Here is a 24,093-nt window from a genome sequence, read left to right as displayed (position 1 = left end):
AGGCCAGATGTAAGATCAGGGCTATTTTGATAGATGTGTGGCAGAAGAGATGGGACTCTGAGCCCAAGGGACAGCATTTATATTCCCTCTAAAGAAAGGTCAGTGGACCAAGGTTCAAAGGTCAGATTAGGAAGGAAGAGGTGGTGATTGCGCTTAGGATATTGTACATTGAACTCGTCATTACATCTGGTTGGCAAGCATGTGAATGGTGTGTGTCTGGAGTGTACTGTCGATGAAACGGTGGAGCATGTGTTGTTATATTGTCTTAAGTATGTTGAACAGAGGGAAAATGGAAGTGTAGGGTCATTGAGGTTGGACGGGGATTTTGGGGGATGGGGGAGGGTCTATTAGAAGTTAGTAGGGCTATTTTTTTTCTCAGAAGCACTGAGGTAGGAGGATTTAGATAGGTTGTAAACCGTGATTGACCCTCCAGCAGCACAGTAGGTGGCGGCATGCACCTTTAACGTTAGTTTGAGGACTGAGTGGCGCAGTGGTCTAAGGCACTGCATCTCAGTGCAAGAGGCATCACTACAGTCCCTGGTTCGAATCCAGGCTGTATCACATCCGGCCGTGATTGGGAGTCCCATAGGGCAGCGCACAATTGGCCCAGTGTCGTCCGGGGTAGGCCGTCATTGTAAATAAGAATTTATTCTTAACTGACTTGCCTAGTTAAATAAAGTTTAAATAAAATAAAAAATATATAATAGAACAAGATTCCTGCAGGTTGTAAGCGCCTTGTATTGCCTGCCTTCTCACTCCTCTACACAAGGTGGCGCTATTGCACCAGGTAGTTTAGTCATGCAGAAGAATCATACCCGGAAGTACGGTGATGCAGTAACGCAGACAGTCGGCTTATTTACCTCTCTTCTAAACAGTCTAGCTAGCTAGTTACTGTTAAAATGGCAACATATAGGATTTCTGCATGTATTGCCTTCGTTTAGATGGCTGGTTAGGTTTCAAATCGTTTCACGACCAGTAAATTGTTCAACTGACGTGAGTGTCCTCGAGCTGAAGTGAACGTAAAAGAACAACAATCAATAACATGTCGGCAGAATTCACTCCTCCCGGTTCTGACCGACCCACAATGGACGAGGTAAGACACGGGAGGGACGAATGCCCGTTAGCTAGCCAGCCAAATCTACTAACATTGTCCTGGCCCTTCGGACTCGAATGCCTCACACGAATGGGCAAGCTTTGTCCCAAATCGGGTTGTGAAAACTCCATTGCTGTAATTGCAAGACGATGCGTGACAGAGTTGGAGTAATAGCACAGACCGGTTATGCCAGGTCCGTTTATGCTCAGTCATCTGAAAACTGATTTGATTGTGGTTGTCAATGTTACAAAGTATCAAGCTGGCGGTTTGTTTACTGCTGCTGCTCAGTCAGTCTGTAGTGACACCATGCCACTGGGTGGGTCTTTTGAGGCAGGGCCAGTCTTATCTGCAGAGCGGTGGGTGCAGTCTTTTGTTCCTACCAAGCACTAACACAAACACACTGATCTAGGATCAGTTTTGCTTTAGGATTACCTGGACAGGGAGGGTCTGAGGTCAGCATTCTTACTGTTAGATGCTTTGTGAAATACAGGCCCTGATTCCCTGATCAAAGTATTGGACACACATATAGTCTACCACAACAACACACACATATAGTCTACCACAACAACACACACATATAGTCTACCACAACAACAACACTCATATAGTCTACCACAACAACACTCATATAGTCTACCACAACAACACACTCATATAGTCTACCACAACAACACACACATATAGTCTACCACAACAACAACACTCATATAGTCTACCACAACAACACACACATATAGTCTACCACAACAACAACACTCATATAGTCTACCACAACAACACTCATATAGTCTACCACAACAACACACACATATAGTCTACCACAACAACACACACATATAGTCTACCACAACAACACACACATATAGTCTACCACAACAACAACACTCATATAGTCTACCACAACAACACTCATATAGTCTACCACAACAACACACTCATATAGTCTACCACAACAACACACACATATAGTCTACCACAACAACAACACTCATATAGTCTACCACAACAACACACACATATAGTCTACCACAACAACACACACATATAGTCTACCACAACAACAACACTCATATAGTCTACCACAACAACACACACATATAGTCTACCACAACAACACACACATATAGTCTACCACAACAACACACACATATAGTCTACCACAACAACAACACTCATATAGTCTACCACAACAACACTCATATAGTCTACCACAACAACACACTCATATAGTCTACCACAACAACACACTCATATAGTCTACCACAACAACACACACATATAGTCTACCACAACAACACACTCATATAGTCTACCACAACAACACTCATATAGTCTACCACAACAACACTCATATAGTCTACCACAACAACAACACTCATATAGTCTACCACAACAACACTCATATAGTCTACCACAACAACACACTCATATAGTCTACCACAACACACTCATATAGTCTACCACAACAACAACACTCGTATAGTCTACCGCAACAACACACTCATATAGTCTACCACAACAACACACTCATATAGTCTACCACAACAACAACACTCGTATAGTCTACCACAACAACACACTCATATAGTCTACCACAACAACACACTCATATAGTCTACCACAACAACAACACTCGTATAGTCTACCGCAACAACACTCATATAGTCTACCACAACAACACACTCGTATAGTCTACCACAACAACACACTCGTATAGTCTACCACAACAACACACTCGTATAGTCTACCACAACAACACGCTCGTATAGTCTACCACAACAACACGCTCGTATAGTCTACCACAACAACACGCTCGTATAGTCTACCACAACAACACGCTCGTATAGTCTACCACAACAACACGCTCGTATAGTCTACCACAACAACACGCTCGTATAGTCTACCACAACAACACTCATATAGTCTACCACAACAACACTCATATAGTCTACCACAACAACACACTCATATAGTCTACCACAACAACACACTCATATAGTCTACCACAACAACACACTCATATAGTCTACCACAACAACACACTCATATAGTCTACCACAACAACACACTCGTATAGTCTACCACAACAACACACTCGTATAGTCTACCACAACAACACACTCGTATAGTCTACCACAACAACAACACTCGTATAGTCTACCACAACAACACACTCGTATAGTCTACCACAACAACACTCATATAGTCTACCACAACACACTCATATAGCCTACCACAACAACACACTCATATAGTCTACCACAACAACACACTCGTATAGCCTACCACAACAACACACTCGTATAGTCTACCACAACAACACACTCGTATAGTCTACCACAACAACACACTCGTATAGTCTACCACAACAACACACTCGTATAGTCTACCACAACAACACACTCGTATAGTCTACCACAACAACAACACTCGTATAGTCTACCACAACAAAACACTCATATAGTCTACCACAACAACACACTCATATAGTCTACCACAACAACACACTCATATAGTCTACCACAACAACACACTCATATAGTCTACCACAACAACAACACTCATATAGTCTACCACAACAACACACTCATATAGTCTACCACAACAACAACACTCATATAGTCTACCACAACAACACACTCATATAGTCTACCACAACAAAACACTCGTATAGTCTACCACAACAACAACACCACAACAACAACACTCGTATAGTCTACCACAACAACACACTCGTATAGTCTACCACAACAACAACACTCGTATAGTCTACCACAACAACAACACTCGTATAGTCTACCACAACAACACTCGTATAGTCTACCACAACAACACACTCGTATAGTCTACCACAACAACAACACTCGTATAGTCTACCACAACAACACACTCGTATAGTCTACCACAACAACAACACTCGTATAGTCTACCACAACAACACACTCGTATAGTCTACCACAACAACAACACTCGTATAGTCTACCACAACAACACACTCATATAGTCTACCACAACAACACTCGTATAGTCTACCACAACAACACACTCGTATAGTCTACCACAACAACACACTCATATAGTCTACCACAACAACAACACTCGTATAGTCTACCGCAACTACACACTCATATAGTCTACCACAACAACACTCATATAGTCTACCACAACAACACACTCGTATAGTCTACCACAACAACAACACTCGTATAGTCTACCGCAACTACACACTCATATAGTCTACCACAACAACACTCATATAGTCTACCACAACAACACACTCATATAGTCTACCACAACAACACACTCGTATAGTCTACCACAACAACAACACTCGTATAGTCTACCGCAACTACACACTCGTATAGTCTACCGCAACAACACACTCATATAGTCTACCACAACAACACTCATATAGTCTACCACAACAACACACTCATATAGTCTACCACAACAACACACTCATATAGTCTACCACAACAACAACACTTGTATAGTCTACCACAACACACTCATATAGTCTACCACAACAACACACTCATATAGTCTACCACAACAACACTCATATAGTCTACCACAACAACACACTCATATAGTCTACCACAACAACACACTCATATAGTCTACCACAACAACAACACTTGTATAGTCTACCACAACACACTCGTATAGTCTACCACAACAACACACTCATATAGTCTACCACAACAACACTCATATAGTCTACCACAACAACACACTCATATAGTCTACCACAACAACAACACTCGTATAGTCTACCACAACAAAACACTCGTATAGTCTACCACAACAACACACTCGTATAGTCTACCACAACAAAACGCTCGTATAGTCTACCACAACAAAACGCTCGTATAGTCTACCACAACAAAACGCTCGTATAGTCTACCACAACAACACACTAATATAGTCTACCACAGCAACACACTCATATAGTCTACCACAACAACAACACTCGTATAGTCTACCGCAACTACACACTCATATAGTCTACCACAACAACACTCATATAGTCTACCACAACAACACACTCGTATAGTCTACCACAACAACAACACTCGTATAGTCTACCGCAACTACACACTCGTATAGTCTACCGCAACTACACACTCATATAGTCTACCACAACAACACACTCATATAGTCTACCACAACAACACACTCGTATAGTCTACCACAACAACAACACTCGTATAGTCTACCGCAACTACACACTCGTATAGTCTACCACAACAACACACTCATATAGTCTACCACAACAACACTCATATAGTCTACCACAACAACACACTCATATAGTCTACCACAACAACACACTCATATAGTCTACCACAACAACAACACTTGTATAGTCTACCACAACACACTCATATAGTCTACCACAACAACACACTCATATAGTCTACCACAACAACACTCATATAGTCTACCACAACAACACACTCATATAGTCTACCACAACAACACACTCATATAGTCTACCACAACAACAACACTTGTATAGTCTACCACAACACACTCGTATAGTCTACCACAACAACACACTCATATAGTCTACCACAACAACACTCATATAGTCTACCACAACAACACACTCATATAGTCTACCACAACAACAACACTCGTATAGTCTACCACAACAAAACACTCGTATAGTCTACCACAACAACACACTCGTATAGTCTACCACAACAAAACGCTCGTATAGTCTACCACAACAAAACGCTCGTATAGTCTACCACAACAAAACGCTCGTATAGTCTACCACAACAACACACTAATATAGTCTACCACAGCAACACACTCGTATAGTCTACCACAACAACACACTCATATAGTCTACCACAACAACACACTCGTATAGTCTACCACAACAACACACTCGTATAGTCTACCACAACAACAACACTCGTATAGTCTACCACAACAAAACACTCGTATAGTCTACCACAACAACACACTCGTATAGTCTACCACAACAAAACGCTCGTATAGTCTACCACAACAAAACGCTCGTATAGTCTACCACAACAAAACGCTCGTATAGTCTACCACAACAACACACTCGTATAGTCGACCACAACAACACACTCGTATAGTCTACCACAACAACACTCGTATAGTCTACCACAACAACACTCATATAGTCTACCACAACAAAACGCTCGTATAGTCTACCACAACAACACACTCATATAGTCTACCACAACAACACCACTCATATAGTCTACCACAACAACACACTCGTATAGTCTACCACAACAACACTCATATAGTCTACCACAACAACACAAATGTTCCCCTCTCCAGAACTAGTCACGGCTGCCTTCTGCCCGTCATCCTCTTTTAGGATGATGTTAACAACCAGCCCAGCCCGTCCCCGTCCCACAGCCCCCCTGCATCAGGAGAACCTGATCAACAGAACCAAACAGAACCAACCAAACCCTTTTCTCACTGTTGTCTGGACTGTGGGAAAGAGTTTTCCCGCCCATGTGACCTGGTGAGTTTGATGATTTTTATTTCCCAGTTTAAAAAATGACATACACACAGTACTTAAAACGTGACGGGATAACACAAAACAAGTCAATTACTTATTTCCATTGTGTTCCATAAGGTGAGACACCAGAGAGTACACACAGGGGAGAAGCCTTACCCCTGTCCTGATTGTGGCAAGAGGTTCGCCCACTCAGGAGGCCTCCGAGAACATGAGAGGATACACTCCGGAGAGAAGCCTCACTCCTGCTCTGTGTGTGGGAAGAGCTTCACCCAGAAGGGAAGTCTTAGAGTTCACCTACGGACACACACGGGGGAGAGACCTTATTCTTGCTCCGTCTGCGGCAAGAGTTATACCCAAAATGAATTTTTGAAAGTGCACCAGCGAACACACACGGGAGAGAGGCCCTACTCCTGTTCTGTGTGTGGCAAGGGCTTTGCTCAGATCGGAAACTTGAAGAAACACCAGCGGATTCACACCGGGGAGAAGCCTTACCAGTGTCTGGAGTGTGGCGCCAGTTTCACCCAGAAGGACAGCCTGAAGATGCACCAGAGGTCATTTTTTTTCATTCTTGTTTTCATTTGATTTCCTTGTTGTTTTACTGTAAAGTCTGTTTCAAGTTTAAATGCACTTTGAATAAAGAATTATTTGATTTAGGTCTCACACGGGAGAGAAACCCTGCGTCTGCCCCGAGTGCGGGAAGGGTTTCCGTGACAACGGGCACCTGAAAGTCCACTCGAGAGTGCATACAGGTGAGGTTGATTTAACGATCGAAGGATATCAGTGTCTCAAAACTCTTGAGTTGTCCACAATGTGGTTCTTTAATAAAACTTGAAACTTTATGCAGCAATTGACAGCATACATTACAGCATTGTCATATGTATGGGATTCACGTGGTATACAACGTCCAATGAAATGCTTACTTGCAGGTTCCTTTTCAACAACAATAAGAAATAATAAAACATAATAATACGGACATAAAGTAAATGGCTCATTATTGTGGAGTGACACTGTCTGTCTGTCCCACCCACCCATCTGTCCACCCATCTGTCCACCCATCTGTCCATCCATCCATCAGGGGAGAAGCCGTACTCCTGCCCTGACTGTGGGAGACGGTTCAGCCAGGCAGACGTCCTGAAGAGACACCAGATGGTGCATACAGGGGAGAAGCCGTACTTCTGTGCCCTGTGTGGGAGGAGGTTCGCCCAGCCTGCCACTCTGAAGTACCACCTCCGGACCCACGCAAGAGAGAACCAGACAGGAGGCGAGTTCAACAACACTTCCTTTACAGCCGAACATGTTGCCACAGTAACAACTTCAGTTGGAACGATTTGAATGAACATTCCAGAATGTTACGGCGAAGCTGCAAATAGCTCATTTTTCTATGTATTCAAACTGCAAATGCTAATCTTACTACGTGTAATAGAAAGCCTACATAGCAACATGTGTTATTTGTAGTGGCAGTTTAGACAGGAAACAGATACTTATGTTTACCTCACACTGTCGGCCACTTCTCTGCCTTCTCAGACTGTCAGCCACTTCACTGCCTTCTCAGGCTGTCGGCCTCTTCACTGCCTTCTCAGACTGTCGGCCACTTCACTGCCTTCTCAGACTGTCGGCCACTTCACTGCCTTCTCAGACTGTCCGCCGCTTCACTGCTTTCTCAGACTGTCGGCCGCTTCACTGCCTTCTCAGACTGTCGGCCGCTGCACTGCCTTCTCAGACTGTCGGCCACTGCCTTCTCAGACTGTCGGCCACTGCCTTCTCAGACTGTCGGCCGCTGCACTGCCTTCTCAGACTGTCGGCCACTGCCTTCTCAGACTGTCGGCCGCTGCACTGCCTTCTCAGACTGTCGGCCACTGCCTTCTCAGACTGTCGGCCGCTGCACTGCCTTCTCAGACTGTCGGCCACTGCCTTCTCAGACTGTCGGCCACTGCCTTCTCAGACTGTCGGCCACTGCCTTCTCAGACTGTCGGCCACTTCTCTGCCTTCTCAGACTGTCGGCCACTTCTCTGCCTTCTCAGACTGTCGGCCACTTCTCTGCCTTCTCAGCCTGTCGGCTACTTCACTGCCTTCTCAGACTGTCGGCCACTGCCTTCTCAGACTGTCAGCTACTTCTCTGCCTTCTCAGCCTGTCAGCTACTTCACTGCCTTTTCAGACTGTCGGCCACTTCACTGCCTTCTCAGACTGTCGGCCACTTCTCTGCCTTCTCAGCCTGTCGGCCACTTCTCTGCCTTCTCAGCCTGTCGGCCACTTCTCTGCCTTCTCAGCCTGTCGGCCACTTCACTGCCTTCTCAGACTGTCGGCCACTGCCTTTTCAGACTGTCAGCCACTTCCCTGCCTTCTCAGACTGTCGGCCACTTCACTGCCTTCTCAGACTGTCGGCCACTTCACTGCCTTCTCAGACTGTCAGACACTTCACTGCCTTCTCAGACTGTCGGCCACTTCACTGCCTTCTCAGACTGTCGGCCTCTTCACTGCCTTCTCAGACTGTTGGCCACTTCACTGTTGGTGAAAGTTGGTATCTTTACACAAAACAGAACACTGTTGCTAACATTCACAAACCATTTCCCCAGGGTCTCAACGCTGCCCAGTGTGTGGACAGGACCTCCCTACAGAGCAGGCTCTGAGAAAACACCTACAGACACACATGGGGGAGGACCTCGGTCACAACGAGGGACAGGAAGACGGGGAGGAGGAAGTTGGTGGTCTGATCAATTCTGATGGAGAGGACGTCGGCTGGGACCCTTCTCATCTTAGTAAGTGGAGGCAGGTTATTCGTCCCTAATGGCTCCCTATTCCCTACATAGTGCACTACTTTACCCTAAGATACATCCCTAATGGCTCCCTATTCCCTATGTAGTGCACTACTTTACCCTAAGATACATCCCTAATGGCTCCCTATTCCCTACATAGTGCACTACTTTTGACCATCCATCCTTCCATCAAAGATAAACAGGTGAGAGTCCTGGTAGTTTCATTATAACCCATAATACCAACCTATCTCTACAGGTGAGAGTCCTGTCCGTGGCTCTTCTGGTAGTGAAGGAGGAAGTCCCCCTACGTCACACATCAACAAGGTGGTAGAAAATAATAACAAACATAAATGACCTTTTCACATTTTACTGTAAACTAATGTTATCTATTTCAGGGGCCAAATGTTTCAAGCATCTCAGAGTAGGAGTGCTGATCTAGGATCAGTTTGGGCTTTTAGATTATAAAGAATGGACAGGAGGGGACCTGATCCTATATCAGCACTCCTATTGGATCTGAACAACATCACATGTACAAGGGGACCTGATCCTAGATCAGCACTCCTATTGGATCTGAACAACATCACATGTACAAGGGGACCTGATGCTAGATCATCACTCCTATTGGATCTGATCTGAACAACATCACATGTACAAGAGGACCTGATCCTAGATCAGCACTCCTATTGGATCTGAACAACATCACATGTACAAGGGGACCTGATCCTAGATCAGCACTCCTATTGGATCTGATCTGAACAACATCACATGTACAAGAGGACCTGATCCTAGATCATCACTCCTCTTCTGAGATGCTTTATTAACACAGACCCTGATCTTCAGAGGATATATTACTTCCTGTATTATTGATCACCGTTTTCATTCTAGAATCCAGGTGACCAATCCAGGTCCAAACGCAGGTCACTGTGTCCTGACGACAGAGAGGTCTTCAGTCAGACACTGGGGATGAACATTAAAGTAGTGGAGGAGGAGGAGGACTTGAGTCAAACTGTTGAGGTGACGGTTAAAGAAGAAGAGGAGGACGAGGAAGTCAGCAGATCCCCAGTAGAAGAAGTGGACTGGGAGGCTGTTGAACTTAGTAAGTAGAGGGAGGGAGGCTGTTGAACTTAGTAAGTAGAGGGAGGGAGGCTGTTGAACTTAGTAAGTAGAGGGAGGGAGGGAGGGAGGGAGGGAGGGAGGGAGGGAGGGAGGCTGTTGAACTTAGTAAGTAGAGGGAGGGAGGCTGTTGAACATAGTAAGTAGAGGGAGGGAGGCTGTTGAACTTAGTAAGTAGAGGGAGGGAGGCTGTTGAACATAGTAAGTAGAGGGAGGGAGGGAGGGAGGGAGGCTGTTGAACTTAGTAAGTAGAGGGAGGGAGGCTGTTGAACATAGTAAGTAGAGGGAGGGAGGGAGGGAGGGAGGGAGGGAGGCTGTTGAACTTAGTAAGTAGAGGGAGGGAGGCTGTTGAACATAGTAAGTAGAGGGAGGGAGGCTGTTGAACATAGTAAGTAGAGGGAGGGAGGCTGTTGAACTTAGTAAGTAGAGGGAGGGAGGCTGTTGAACATAGTAAGTAGAGGGAGGGAGGAAGGCTGTTGAACTTAAAGAAACATGAAGTAATGAGGACTTACTATCACTGTGTCCCAAATGGTATCCTATCCCCTACTTTAGACCAGAGCTCTATAGGGAATAGGGTGCCATCCTATCCCCTACTTTAGACCAGAGCTCTATAGGGAATAGGGTGCCATCCTATCCCCTACTTTAGACCAGAGCTCTATAGGGAATAGGGTGCCATCCTATCCCCTACTTTAGACCAGAGCTCTATGGGGAATAGGGTGCCATCCTATCCCCTACTTTAGACCAGAGCTCTATGGGGAATAGGGTGCCATCCTATCCCCTACTTTAGACCAGAGCTCTATAGGGAATAGGGTGCCATCCTATCCCCTACTTTAGACCAGAGCTCTATAGGGAATAGGGTGCCATCCTATCCCCTACTTTAGACCAGAGCTCTATAGGGAATAGGGTGCCATCCTATCCCCTACTTTAGACCAGAGCTCTATAGGGAATAGGGTGCCATCCTATCCCCTACTTTAGACCAGAGCTCTATAGGGAATAGGGTGGCATCCTATCCCCTACTTTAGACCAGAGTTCAATAGGCAATAGGGTGTCATCCTATCCCCTACTTTAGACCAGAGTTCAATAGGGAATAGGGTGCCATCCTATCCCCTACTTTAGACCAGAGCTCAATAGGGAATAGGGTACCATCCTATCCCCTACTTTAGACCAGAGCTCAATAGGGAATAGGGTGCCATCCTATCCCCTACTTTAGACCAGAGCTCTATGGGGAATAGGGTGCCATCCTATCCCCTACTTTAGACCAGAGCTCTATAGGGAATAGGGTGTCATCCTATCCCCTACTTTACACCAGAGCTCTATAGGGAATAGGGTGCCATCATATCCCCTACTTTAGACCAGAGCTCAATAGGGAATAGGGTACCATCCTATCCCCTACTTTAGACCAGAGCTCAATAGGGAATAGGGTGCCATCCTATCCCCTACTTTAGACCAGAGCTCTATGGGGAATAGGGTGCCATCCTATCCCCTACTTTAGACCAGAGTTCAATAGGGAATAGGGTGCCATCCTATCCCCTACTTTAGACCAGAGCTCTATAGAGAATAGGGTGCCATCCTATCCCCTACTTTAGACCAGAGCTCTATAGGGAATAGGGTGCCATCCTATCCCCTACTTTAAACCAGAGTTCAATAGGGAATAGGGTGCCATCCTATCCCCTACTTTAGACCAGAGTTCAATAGGGAATAGGGTGCCATCCTATCCCCTACTTTAGACCAGAGCTCTATAGGGAATAGGGTGCCATCATATCCCCTACTTTAGACCAGAGCTCTATAGGGAATAGGGTGCCATCCTATCCCCTACTTTAGACCAGAGCTCTATAGGGAATAGGGTGCCATCCTATCCCCTACTTTAGACCAGAGCTCAATGGGGAATAGGGTGCCATCCTATCCCCTACTTTAGACCAGAGCTCTATAGGGAATAGGGTGCCATCCTATCCCCTACTTTAGACCAGAGCTCTATGGGGAATAGGGTGCCATCTTTAAGGTTGCGTCCCAAAGGGCAGTGTATTTCCCATATTGCGTACTATATGTAACCCGTACATACCGTTCCCTTAGGAGAGAGTCCTAACCACTGCTCCGACCGTGAGGAGAGACCTCCCCACCAGGAGAATCACACAGCTAAAGACCATCACCACACAGAGAACACACGCCTCACTCCTGCTCTGACTCTATTTGAAGGACCTGATCAAAGCCATTGATGAGGAATTAATTCGGTTCATGATATCATTAGTTACTGTATCCTATTGCAGATATGTATGTTTAATTAATTATGTTTGATTGAATAATAAATCATGGTTGCAACAACCTGCTTCTCTGCTCTATCAATCATTATAAACTGGGTGGTTTGAGCCCTGAATACTGATTGGCTGACAGGAGTGGTATATCAGAACATATACCACGGATATGACAAAACATAGATTTTTACTGCTCTAATTACGTTGGTAACCAGTTTATAATCGCAATAAGGCACCTCGGGGGTTTGTGGTATATGGCCAATATACCACAGCTAATACCACAGCTAATTACTGTATCCAGGCACTCCGGCGTTGCGCCGTGCGTAAGAAGAATTTAGCCGTGGTAAATTTGCCATATACCACAACCTTCGGACCTTATTTCTTAAATAGACCATTCAATCTGTTAATTCTAGGGTGACCAGACGTCACCGATTTTGGTGGCCCAGAAAATGTCCCTGATTAGGCTTCAGAAAGAAAAACAACTTTGAAGTTAAATTGAGGCTGATATTTCCATTAAAATGATGGCTATCCTATCCCTGTCCCACCATATGAACAGCCATGTCTAGATTTTGGTGACAGATTTTAAGAGAATATTCTAGAATCTTCATAAAAGCAAATATGCCATTTCAGAGTTTCCTTTAGGAAAAGTAGGCGCCGGACATCACGACAGGGAATTTGCCGGATATTTTTGAAATGTAACGGACATTCATATGCATTCAGATCCAACCTGGCGCAGCCAGCGCCATCCATAAACAAGGTGTTGGCCAAAGGAGCCACATTTACATGTTCTTAAAAACAGCCTATAACAAATTATAAAAACACTATTCCTTGTGTTTTGGTGTGTAGCATTGGCAAAACTGTATATATATATAAAAAGGCTACTTTCCTAAAACATTAATTGTCCTCCTGTCGAGGTGACTAGTACGGGACGTGTCCCAGACCTCCTACTGGGTTCACTCACGCGCGGGTAGTCTTTGCCTGTGGATCTTCTCTTGACCACAGTATGGAAGCCCGCGGTATGAGCCTCTTTCCTGGTGAGGGGGCCTCCCTGTCTTCCTACCCGAGGCTGAGTTAGCAATGGAGCCCTGGGCTTCACTTTATCAACCCGGGTCACTCCTCTTGGTACATCTCTGCTTGCCACAGAGGTTAGTTCACTCCTTCCTACTGTTAACACTTCACCGGGTAGTTTGTGACACGGTATACTACCCGTCAGCGGGGGCTATTTCTGTGTACAACACCAACGAGAAATCCAATATTTATTTATAGTCCGCTCGGGCGCTATTTTAGCGTGTCCCGGTTCTTACTGCGTGTTTTCTCGTATTTCACGCAGGATACGTTCAACCCTCGACCTTCTCCTTTGTATACAGTGCATTTGGAAAGTATTCAGTCTGAGACTATGTGCGCGGCATAGCGTTTCTACGCTCACAGGGGGGTCACACTTGATAAATACCTCAAAAGTCTTCTAACTTCTAACACATCAGTCAGCTCCTTCTAATACGTCAGTCAGCTCCTTCTAATACGTCAGTCAGCTCCTTCTAACACATCAGTCAGCTCCTTCTAACACATCAGTCAGCTCCTTCTAATACATCAGTCAGCTCCTTCTAATACATCAGTCAGCTCCTTCTAACACATCAGTCAGCTCCTTCTAACACATCAGTCAGCTCCTTCTAATACATCAGTCAGCTCCTTCTAATACATCAGTCAGCTCCTTCTAATACATCAGTCAGCTCCTTCTAATACATCAGTCAGCTCCTTCTAATACATCAGTCAGCTCCTTCTAACACATCAGTCAGCTCCTTCTAACACATCAGTCAGCTCCTTCTAATACATCAGTCAGCTCCTTCTAATACATCAGTCAGCTCCTTCTAACACATCAGTCAGCTCCTTCTAACACATCAGTCAGCTCCTTCTAATACATCAGTCAGCTCCTTCTAATACATCAGTCAGCTCCTTCTAACACATCAGTCAGCTCCTTCTAACACATCAGCTCCTTCTAATACATCAGTCAGCTCCTTCTAATACATCAGTCAGCTCCTTCTAATACATCAGTCAGCTCCTTCTAATACATCAGTCAGCTCCTTCTAATACATCAGTCAGCTCCTTCTAATACATCAGTCAGCTCCTTCTAATACATCAGTCAGCTCCTTCTAATACATCAGTCAGCTCCTTCTAATACATCAGTCAGCTCCTTCTAACACATCAGTCAGCTCCTTCTAACACATCAGTCAGCTCCTTCTAATACATCAGTCAGCTCCTTCTAATACATCAGTCAGCTCCTTCTAATACATCAGTCAGCTCCTTCTAATACATCAGTCAGCTCCTTCTAATATATCAGTCAGCTCCTTCTAATACATCAGTCAGCTCCTTCTAATACATCAGTCAGCTCCTTCTAATACATCAGTCAGCTCCTTCTAATACATCAGTCAGCTCCTGATCTGTCTTCCCAGAATCTCCGCTCCCTATCTTTCACATTGGTTTTTATACTCCTTAATTCCCCAAGCCCATGCCTCCAAACGTCTTCCAAGAATGATGGAGGCCACTGTGTTCTTGTCTACGGACAACTCCTTCTACCTCATGGCTTGGTTTTTGCTCTAGAAGAAAAAGAAACGCACACCTATTTAGGCGAGGTGCTGGCTAGCGGAGTGGAAAACTTGAAAATAAAGGAGAGCCGCACACTCTAGGAGCTCAGATGCAAAAATGTAAGTTCCAACGTTTCGACAGCCAAGCTGTCTTCATCAGAGTATGATCAAACACTGCGGTATGACTCGTTTATATAGTGTCAAAAGACACACAGGTGTCTGTAATCATGGCCAAGTGTGGCCTAATATCATTGGTTAATTATCAAATATTAAAATGGCATACAAAGAACAGCATACAAAAAACAAATGGATAGCATACGATCATAGATTTATTTTAGACTACACAAGCTTACAAACAATTACAATGGCAAAGTCACAATAATCACAAGAATGGCTTCAGATCAAAGTCTATGTTGAGACCGAAGGGAGCAAGGGTCTTTAAATTAAAGATCCAGGCAGCCTCTCGTTTTAACAATAAATTATCAAGGTCACCCCCTCTCCTAGGGAGGGTGACATGTTCATGCCAATATAACGCAGAGACGAAATCGAGTGGTTTGCTTCCAAAAAGTTGGTTTTTGCTCTGACATTCACTGTCAACTGTGGGACCTTATATAGACGGGGGTGTGTCTTTCCAAATCATGTCCAATCAATTCAATTTACCACTGATGGCCTCCAATCAAGTTGTAGAAACATCTCAAGGAGGATCAATGGAAACAGGATGCACCTGAACTCAATTTCAACTCTCATAGCAAAGGGTCTGAATACTTACTAAATAAGATATTTATGTTTTGCAAAAATATATTTTTTTAAACAGTTTTGCTTTGTCATTATGGGTTATTGTGTGTAGTTTGATGAGTCCTTTTTATTTATTTAATACATTTTTGAATAAGGCTGTAATGTAACAAAATGTGAAAAAAGGGTAGGGGTCTGAATACTTTCCAAATGCACTGTATACAAAGGAGGAGAAGGTCAAACCCCAGAGAGATGCTGCTGGCTACGACACTGTATACAAAGGAGGAGAAGGTCAAACCCCAGAGAGATGCTGCTGGCTACGACACTGTATACAAAGGAGGAGAAGGTCAAACCCCAGAGAGATGCTGGTGGCTACGACACTGTATACAAAGGAGGAGAAGGTCAAACCCCAGAGAGATGCTGCTGGCTACGACACCGACGTGCATTTGGCTTCTGTCTCTGCAGAGGGGGGTGTGGTCTGCCCAACGCATCACCGGGGGCAAACTACCTGCCCTTCTGTCTGCTCTGCAGAGGGGGGTGCGGTCTGCCCAACGCATCACCGGGGGCAAACTACCTGCCCTTCTGTCTGCTCTGCAGAGGGGGGTGCGGTCTGCCCAACGCATCACCGGGGGCAAACTACCTGCCCTTCTGTCTGCTCTGCAGAGGGGGGTGTGGTCTGCCCAACGCATCACCGGGGGCAAACTACCTGCCCTTCTGTCTGCTCTGCAGAGGGGGGTGCGGTCTGCCCAACGCATCACCGGGGGCAAACTACCTGCCCTTCTGTCTGCTCTGCAGAGGGGGGTGCGGTCTGCCCAACGCATCACCGGGGGCAAACTACCTGCCCTTCTGTCTGCTCTGCAGAGGGGGGTGTGGTCTGCCCAACGCATCACCGGGGGCAAACTACCTGCCCTTCTGTCTGCTCTGCAGAGGGTGGTGCGGTCTGCCCAACGCATCACCGGGGGCAAACTACCTGCCCTTCTGTCTGCTCTGCAGAGGGGGGTGCGGTCTGCCCAACGCATCACCGGGGGCAAACTACCTGCCCTTCTGTCTGTCTCTGCAGAGGGGGGTGTGGTCTGCCCAACGCATCACCGGGGGCAAACTACCTGCCCTTCTGTCTGCTCTGCAGAGGGGGGTGCGGTCTGCCCAACGCATCACCGGGGGCAAACTACCTGCCCTTCTGTCTGCTCTGCAGAGGGGGGTGCGGTCTGCCCAACGCATCACCGGGGGCAAACTACCTGCCCTTCTGTCTGCTCTGCAGAGGGGGGTGCGGTCTGCCCAACGCATCACCGGGGGCAAACTACCTGCCCTTCTGTCTGCTCTGCAGAGGGGGGTGCGGTCTGCCCAACGCATCACCGGGGGCAAACTACCTGCCCTTCTGTCTGCTCTGCAGAGGGGGGTGCGGTCTGCCCAACGCATCACCGGGGGCAAACTACCTGCCCTTCTGTCTGCTCTGCAGAGGGGGGTGCGGTCTGCCCAACGCATCACCGGGGGCAAACTACCTGCCCTTCTGTCTGCTCTGCAGAGGGGGGTGCGGTCTGCCCAACGCATCACCGGGGGCAAACTACCTGCCCTTCTGTCTGCTCTGCAGAGGGGGTGCGGTCTGCCCATCGCATCACCGGGGGCAAACTACCTGCCCTTCTGTCTGCTCTGCAGAGGGGGGTGCGGTCTGCCCAACGCATCACCGGGGGCAAACTCACCTGCCCTTCTGTCTGCTCTGCAGAGGGGGGTGCGGTCTGCCCAACGCATCACCGGGGGCAAACTACCTGCCCTTCTGTCTGCTCTGCAGAGGGGGGTGCGGTCTGCCCAACGCATCACCGGGGGCAAACTACCTGCCCTTCTGTCTGCTCTGCAGAGGGGGGTGCGGTCTGCCCAACGCATCACCGGGGGCAAACTACCTGCCCTTCTGTCTGCTCTGCAGAGGGGGGTGCGGTCTGCCCAACGCATCACCGGGGGCAAACTACCTGCCCTTCTGTCTGCTCTGCAGAGGGGGGTGCGGTCTGCCCAACGCATCACCGGGGGCAAACTACCTGCCCTTCTGTCTGCTCTGCAGAGGGGGGTGCGGTCTGCCCAACGCATCACCGGGGGCAAACTACCTGCCCTTCTGTCTGCTCTGCAGAGGGGGGTGCGGTCTGCCCAACGCATCACCGGGGGCAAACTACCTGCCCTCCAGGACACCTACAGCACCTGATGTCACAGGAAGGCCAAAAAGATCATCAAGGGCAACAACCACCCGAGCCACTGCCTGTTCACCCCGCTACCATCCAGAAGGAGATGTCAGTATAGGTGCATCAAAGCTGGGACCGAGAGACTAAAAAACAGCTTCTATCTCAAGACCATCAGACTGTTGTGTGTGTATATATAATATTTTGTTTACCTTTATTTAACTAGACCAGTCAGTTAAGAACAAATTCTTATTTACAATGATGGCCTACCCATCTTCCTCTACTTTCTTCACTGCCTCAACACTACTACTCTGACTCTTGCCACCTCAACCTGCCTCTCTCACACCAGACACCTCCAATCCCCAGCAACATGGGCACAAAAACAACACAATCCTCTGTCCTGTGCCTTTTATTTTTAACCTTTAGGTAACTAGGCAAGTCAGATAAGAACCAATTCTTATTTACAATGACGGCCTACCCCGGCCAAACCCAGACGACTCTGGACCAATTGGGCTCCAGAGTGGCGCAGCAGTCTAAGACACTGCATCTCAGTGCAAGAGGCGTCACTACAGTCCCTGGTTCAAATCTGCATGGTAAATAACAATTTGTTCTTAACTGACTTATCTAGTTAATGCCTAGTTAATTAAAGGTTACATTTAAAAAATATTTGTTTTAAGTAAATTGCGCACTGCCCTATAGGACTCCCAATAACGTCCGGGTGTGTTACAGCCTGGAATCGAACCAGGGACTGTAGTGACTCCTCTTGCACTGAGATGCAGTGCCTCAGACCGCTGCACCACTCGGGAGCCCAAACACAATCCTCACTCCTGCGCTGACTCTATTTGAAGGACCTGATCAGAGCCATTGATGAGGAAATAATTAGGTTCATGATATCATTAGTTACTGTATCCTATTGCAGATATGTCTGTTTAATTCATTGACACAACACAGCACAGCACTACACAGCACTACACAGCTGTCAGAGCAGCTCACAGATCACTGCACCTGTACATAGCCCATCTGTAAACAGCCCATCTATCTACCTACCTCATCCCCATACTGTATTTATTTATTTATCTTGCTCCTCCCCAGTATCTCTACTTGCACATTCATCTTCTGCACATCTACCGTTCCAGTGTTTAATTGCTAAATTGTAATTACTTCGCCACAATGGCCTATTTATTGCCTTAACTCCCTTATCGTACCTCATTTGCACACACTGTATATAGACTTTCTGTTTTCTTTTGTTCTACTGTATTATTGACTGTATATTTTGTTTATTCCATGTGTAACTCTGTGTTATTGTATGTGTCGAATTGCTATGCTTTATCTTGGCCAGGTCGCAGTTGTAAATGAGAACTTGTTCTCAACTAGCCTTCCTGGTTAATAAATCATCATTGCAACAACTTGCATCTCTCAATTCAACAAACCGTTCAGTACCTATTCGGAAATTCTCCAGTTTTACGTCCTGTTTGTCTTCACACTCCAGTACAGTAGGTGGCGGTAATGCGCATTTTCAGTTGGTTTGCAAACATTACAAAAAAACAACAACATTACAGTAGAATCAAAAAGGCGAAGAAGAAAAAAGGAAGTAGCCGACGAGAAGCTAGCTACAATGGTTAATATTTAGCTAGCTGCATCACTTCAGAATACTGTACTAACTAATTAACAATCTATTTAACGGATTGTAGCTGTCTTGCCATTGACTACATTTTTGTTGGTACGTGGGTAGGACAATATGAGTGGAGAGAGGGAAACGTTGTTGGATGGAATCGAGCAGAGTTTGTGGAATTTAACCGAGAACAATTTACGTTACCTGTGTGAACGTTGTGGAATAGCTGGCCAAGATGGCTCCGACGTTAAAGGGAAGAATTATCGCTCGTTGCGTCGTAAAATAGAAGAATATTGTGAAAGTGATGATTTAATGAAATTAGAGGACCAGGGAATGTCTTGGTTACTCCAACTGCAAAACGACATAAAAACAATACAGCAAGATGCTAGCCTCAGCCAGTCAGCGCAAGTGGACACACTGGACGGCACCGAACCAAGCAGAACCAAGAACGAGGGGGGCGCTGAGAGGTTGACAGACCCATCTCCAGAGAGACACATACCACCAGAACGGAGGGAGGACGTGAGTGACGTGAGTATTACATCCCAGTCACAGAGACTTCACAGTTACTTGCCAAATAATTATAGTAGATCGGAAACAGATTACAGATTAGCTCAGCTTCAGCAGCCGAGAATCGCAGGCTATTTAGCCCGATCTAGGATCAGTTTAGCCTTTTCGGATCATAACGAATGAATTATGTAGATAGGGGGGTGGGACCTGATCATAGATCAGCACCCATACTCTGAGACACTTTATTAATATATAGGCCCAGATCCTTATCACTTTGTTAAGACTACACTGACACACTCTCTATGTTGTATCGTAGGACTCAGAAGACCCATCTAGACAGTCCCCAGCCAGTTCTTCAGAACCCCAACTCTCGGCGTCATCACCAGGTCCTGACAGGAACCATGGTGACCAGAGGTCAAAACTGGGTAGTCTGCGGATAGTTCTACAGAAAGTTGTTGTCGTCAAGGAGGAGGAAGACGACTGGGATTGTTGTGTTACAGGTAAGTGATTAGATGTGTTAAGATGAGATGTACTTTAATGTCCATTAACTTAGAGCACGTTTTCATGTTCGTGCTGGATTGAACGAAAGACCGCACAGTCTGTAGGTAATTAAGCAAGCCTAGGTGCAGGAGCCTATCTCCTGTTTCTGTAACAGAAGGCAGCTTGATGTACAAGCCTTGGGACAGGATGTACAAGTACACCCACTGGACAGGACATTATACCCCAGGACCTAATGAAGAATAACAACATGAGCTGGACTCCTCTGTTCCTTATTCTCTCCCGTCTCTGTCCCACAGGTGAGAGTCCCAACCAACCATCTGCCAGTGAATATAGTCCCTCTTCATCGGAAGAACCAGAACATTCCGAATCCGAAGATCCAGAACATTCCGAATACGAAGATCCTGAACATTCCGAATCAGAAGAACCTGAACAACGACGAGTGAAACGCAAAACTAAGACTCACAGCTGCCTAGCGTGTGGGAGGAAGTTTGTCTCCTTGTACACACTAAGGAGACACCAGAACAGGACCCACACAGGAGAGGAGACGGAGAACAGGACACACACAGGAGAGGAGACGGAGAAGAGTAAAGAACAGAGTCCTGCTTCAGGAGAACCTGAACAACAGAAGAGGAAATGGGGAGTCAGGAAGACTCACTCCTGCCCCGAGTGTGGGAGACACTGCCCATCGTTATCAGCACTGAAGGTCCACCAGAGAATCCACACTGGAGAGAAGCCTTATCTCTGCTCTGAGTGTGGCAAGGGCTTCACTTATCAAAGTAGCTTGAGATTACACCAGAAGAAAGACTCAGCTGACAAGGTGACCTGCTGCTGTGGACAAGAGTTCTCCTCAAAGTGCGTTCTGGAGGTTCACTTGAAGACGGACACTGGAGCCAAGCCTTACACCTGCTGTGTGTGTGGCAAGGGGTTCGGTAAAAAAGAACGGCTAAAAGAACACCAGAGATCCCACACAGGAGAGATGCCTTACTCTTGCTCTTTCTGTGGCAAGGGTTACTACCAAAAACCGGCTTGGAAAGCCCACGAGCGAACACACACCGAGGAGAAGCCCCTGTGCTCTGTGTGCGGACGGACCTTCTCTAATAAGACTACATTAAAAGTCCACCAACGAACACACACAGGAGAGAAGCCTTTCCTCTGCTCTGAGTGTGGCAAGGGCTTCCTCAGTAAAGCATACCTGACGACCCACCAGCGATTCAACTGTTCTGGGGGAGAGGAACGACGGCGAGCAAAGAGATTTCACAAGTGTCCGGACTGTGGGAAGGAGTTCACACAAGCAAACAAACTGGAGAGACACATGAGAACACACACAGGAGAGAGGCCTTACCAGTGCTCTGTGTGTGGGATGAGGTTCAACCAGAAAGGGAATCTCAAAACGCATTTTAAAGTGCACACAGGTGAGTGTCCTCCTTTACCAATAATACATCCTGATGGACGACTAGCAAACTGTCAGTGATCAAAACCATGTTGTTTAAAACAACATGTAAACCAAGACTTAGTATACTCATCCACACCTTAACAATAACATTGTTGCATGTTGCATTGGTTGAGTCCCAAACGACACCCTATTCATCTATAGTGCACTACTTTTGACCAGGGCCCATATGGGCTCACTGAGTGTCCGTGTGTCTTGTCTATACAGGAGGGGATCCCAGTTTAGTGGCTGACATGGAGACTCCCTCTGAACAACCTCGGGACAACAGACGTAAAGCTGGGAGACCACAACGCTGCCTCCATCAGCATGACGAGGAGGGAACATCCCACCACCTCCCGGCGCCACAGAGGGAGGGAAGCCAACACCTCCCGGCACCACAGAGGGAGGGAACATCCCACCACCTCCCGGCACCACAGAAGGAGGGAACATCCCACCACCTCCCGGCACCACAGAAGGAGGGAACATCCCACCACCTCCCGGCACCACAGAGGGAGGAAACATCCCAACACCTCCCGGCACCACAGAAACCCACCATGTCCCCCAGGGGAGAAAAGCACTATCTCTGCCCTGAATGTGGCAAGACTTACACCCGGGAATACGACCTCCGAGTCCACCTCAGAACGCACACAGGAGAGAGACCGTACCAGTGTGACGAATGCGGAAAGACCTTTGTTCGGAAACAAGGGCTCCGTCAACACCGGCGGTCACATGCTCCCAAGCCCATGGGACCGACCCGTCAGTTAGGCAGGCCCGTCAGCATGGGTTCCAGTAGCAGAAGACCTCACCAATCACCCAGGATGGGAAGCTCTAAGCAGCAGTTGTCCAGGGTTGATAAACCCATGCCTCCGTGCTCTAGTGTAGAGAGAGCCCTGCCGTTCCATACAGTGGAGAGACCCATGCCTTTACATCGAGTGGAGAGACCCATGCCGTTACCAGACATGGAGAGAGAACACTGGCAGTACTGGCACCTTTAAACTCCATGGCTATGTCTGGCATCCTATTCCCTATATAGTGCACTACTTTTGACCAGGGCTCATGGGGTTCTGGACAAATGTAGTGCACTATATATGGAATAGGGTGCCATTTTGGACACACTATGTCTCTCGTGACTAAACAGAACTGTTCTTCTTGCTTCCGTGTGTGTGTGTGTGTGTGTGTGTGTGTGTGTGTGTGTGTGTGTGTGTGTGTGTGTGTATGTTGTTGCTTCCTCATTTATGATCAGTATAATAATCGTTACCACTGAGCAAGATAATCTTGCCAACTGTAGTTATAGTAACGTACATATTTTTAAATCCACAAAAATTAAGCGATTGCATTTTTGTCCATTCTAGTGTTTAAAAAAAATATCTTATGTTACTTATTGAAGCTGTAATGATTCAAAACAAATCCACAGTGACGAACATGTCATAATGCCAGTGTCAAACGTTGGCCCTTTTTGTATATGCCTTCTAACATTTTAATTTCATTGACAGTATAAGCAGAGATGGCTAAGTTGTAAGAGATGTCATCTGTTGTCTTTACACTTCAGCCCGGATGGTGGCGGTGTGTGTGTGTGTGTGTTGCTTCCTCATCTGTGATCAGTACAATAAAGTCTGCTGTATTGTGTAAGATAATCACTCCAACTGTAGTTGTCATCCTGTGCATATTTTAATCAACAAAAATCAAGTGTTTGTATTTTAGTCCTTGTGTTTTTTTTTATATCTTATGTTACTTATTGAAGCTGTCATGATACTAAGAAATCCACAGTGACTTGCATGTCATAATGCCATGGACCAATAAATTAACATTGGGAGGGGGAAAAAATGTATTTCTCTCTTTATTAACTT

At 46.3% G+C, this 24,093-nt stretch overlaps 1 protein-coding gene across 1 annotated transcript; it reads left to right on the top strand.

The window, feature by feature from the left end:
- Positions 1-799: 799 nt before the first annotated feature.
- On the top strand, positions 800-24,070 carry LOC139541989 (zinc finger protein 27-like). The gene is made up of 13 exons (XM_071346949.1): positions 800-1,093; positions 6,462-6,611; positions 6,726-7,159; positions 7,263-7,357; positions 7,684-7,869; positions 9,183-9,365; positions 9,619-9,686; positions 10,248-10,458; positions 12,546-12,685; positions 19,930-20,337; positions 20,633-20,816; positions 21,114-22,229; positions 22,475-24,070. Exons 1-13 carry the CDS (start codon positions 1,043-1,045, stop codon positions 23,239-23,241), a joined length of 3,993 nt encoding a protein of 1,330 aa, XP_071203050.1. The 5' UTR covers positions 800-1,042; the 3' UTR covers positions 23,242-24,070.
- Positions 24,071-24,093: the final 23 nt, after the last annotated feature.

Source organism: Salvelinus alpinus, chromosome 2, assembly GCF_045679555.1.
Source record: "Salvelinus alpinus chromosome 2, SLU_Salpinus.1, whole genome shotgun sequence".
Classification (NCBI taxonomy): domain Eukaryota; kingdom Metazoa; phylum Chordata; class Actinopteri; order Salmoniformes; family Salmonidae; genus Salvelinus; species Salvelinus alpinus.
The sequence above is the reverse complement of the archived record's forward strand: the minus strand, read 5'-3'. Positions and strand labels throughout refer to the sequence as shown.

Bases quoted from the DNA above. Each gene is read 5' to 3' on its own strand.
- LOC139541989 (XM_071346949.1), top strand. From the start codon at position 1,043: ATGTCGGCAGAATTCACTCCTCCCGGTTCTGACCGACCCACAATGGAC. The intron at 12,686-19,929 runs TGATGAGGAATT...GTACGTGGGTAG, and splicing joins AAGGACCTGATCAAAGCCAT to GACAATATGAGTGGAGAGAG. The intron at 22,230-22,474 runs GTGAGTGTCCTC...TTGTCTATACAG, and splicing joins GCATTTTAAAGTGCACACAG to GAGGGGATCCCAGTTTAGTG.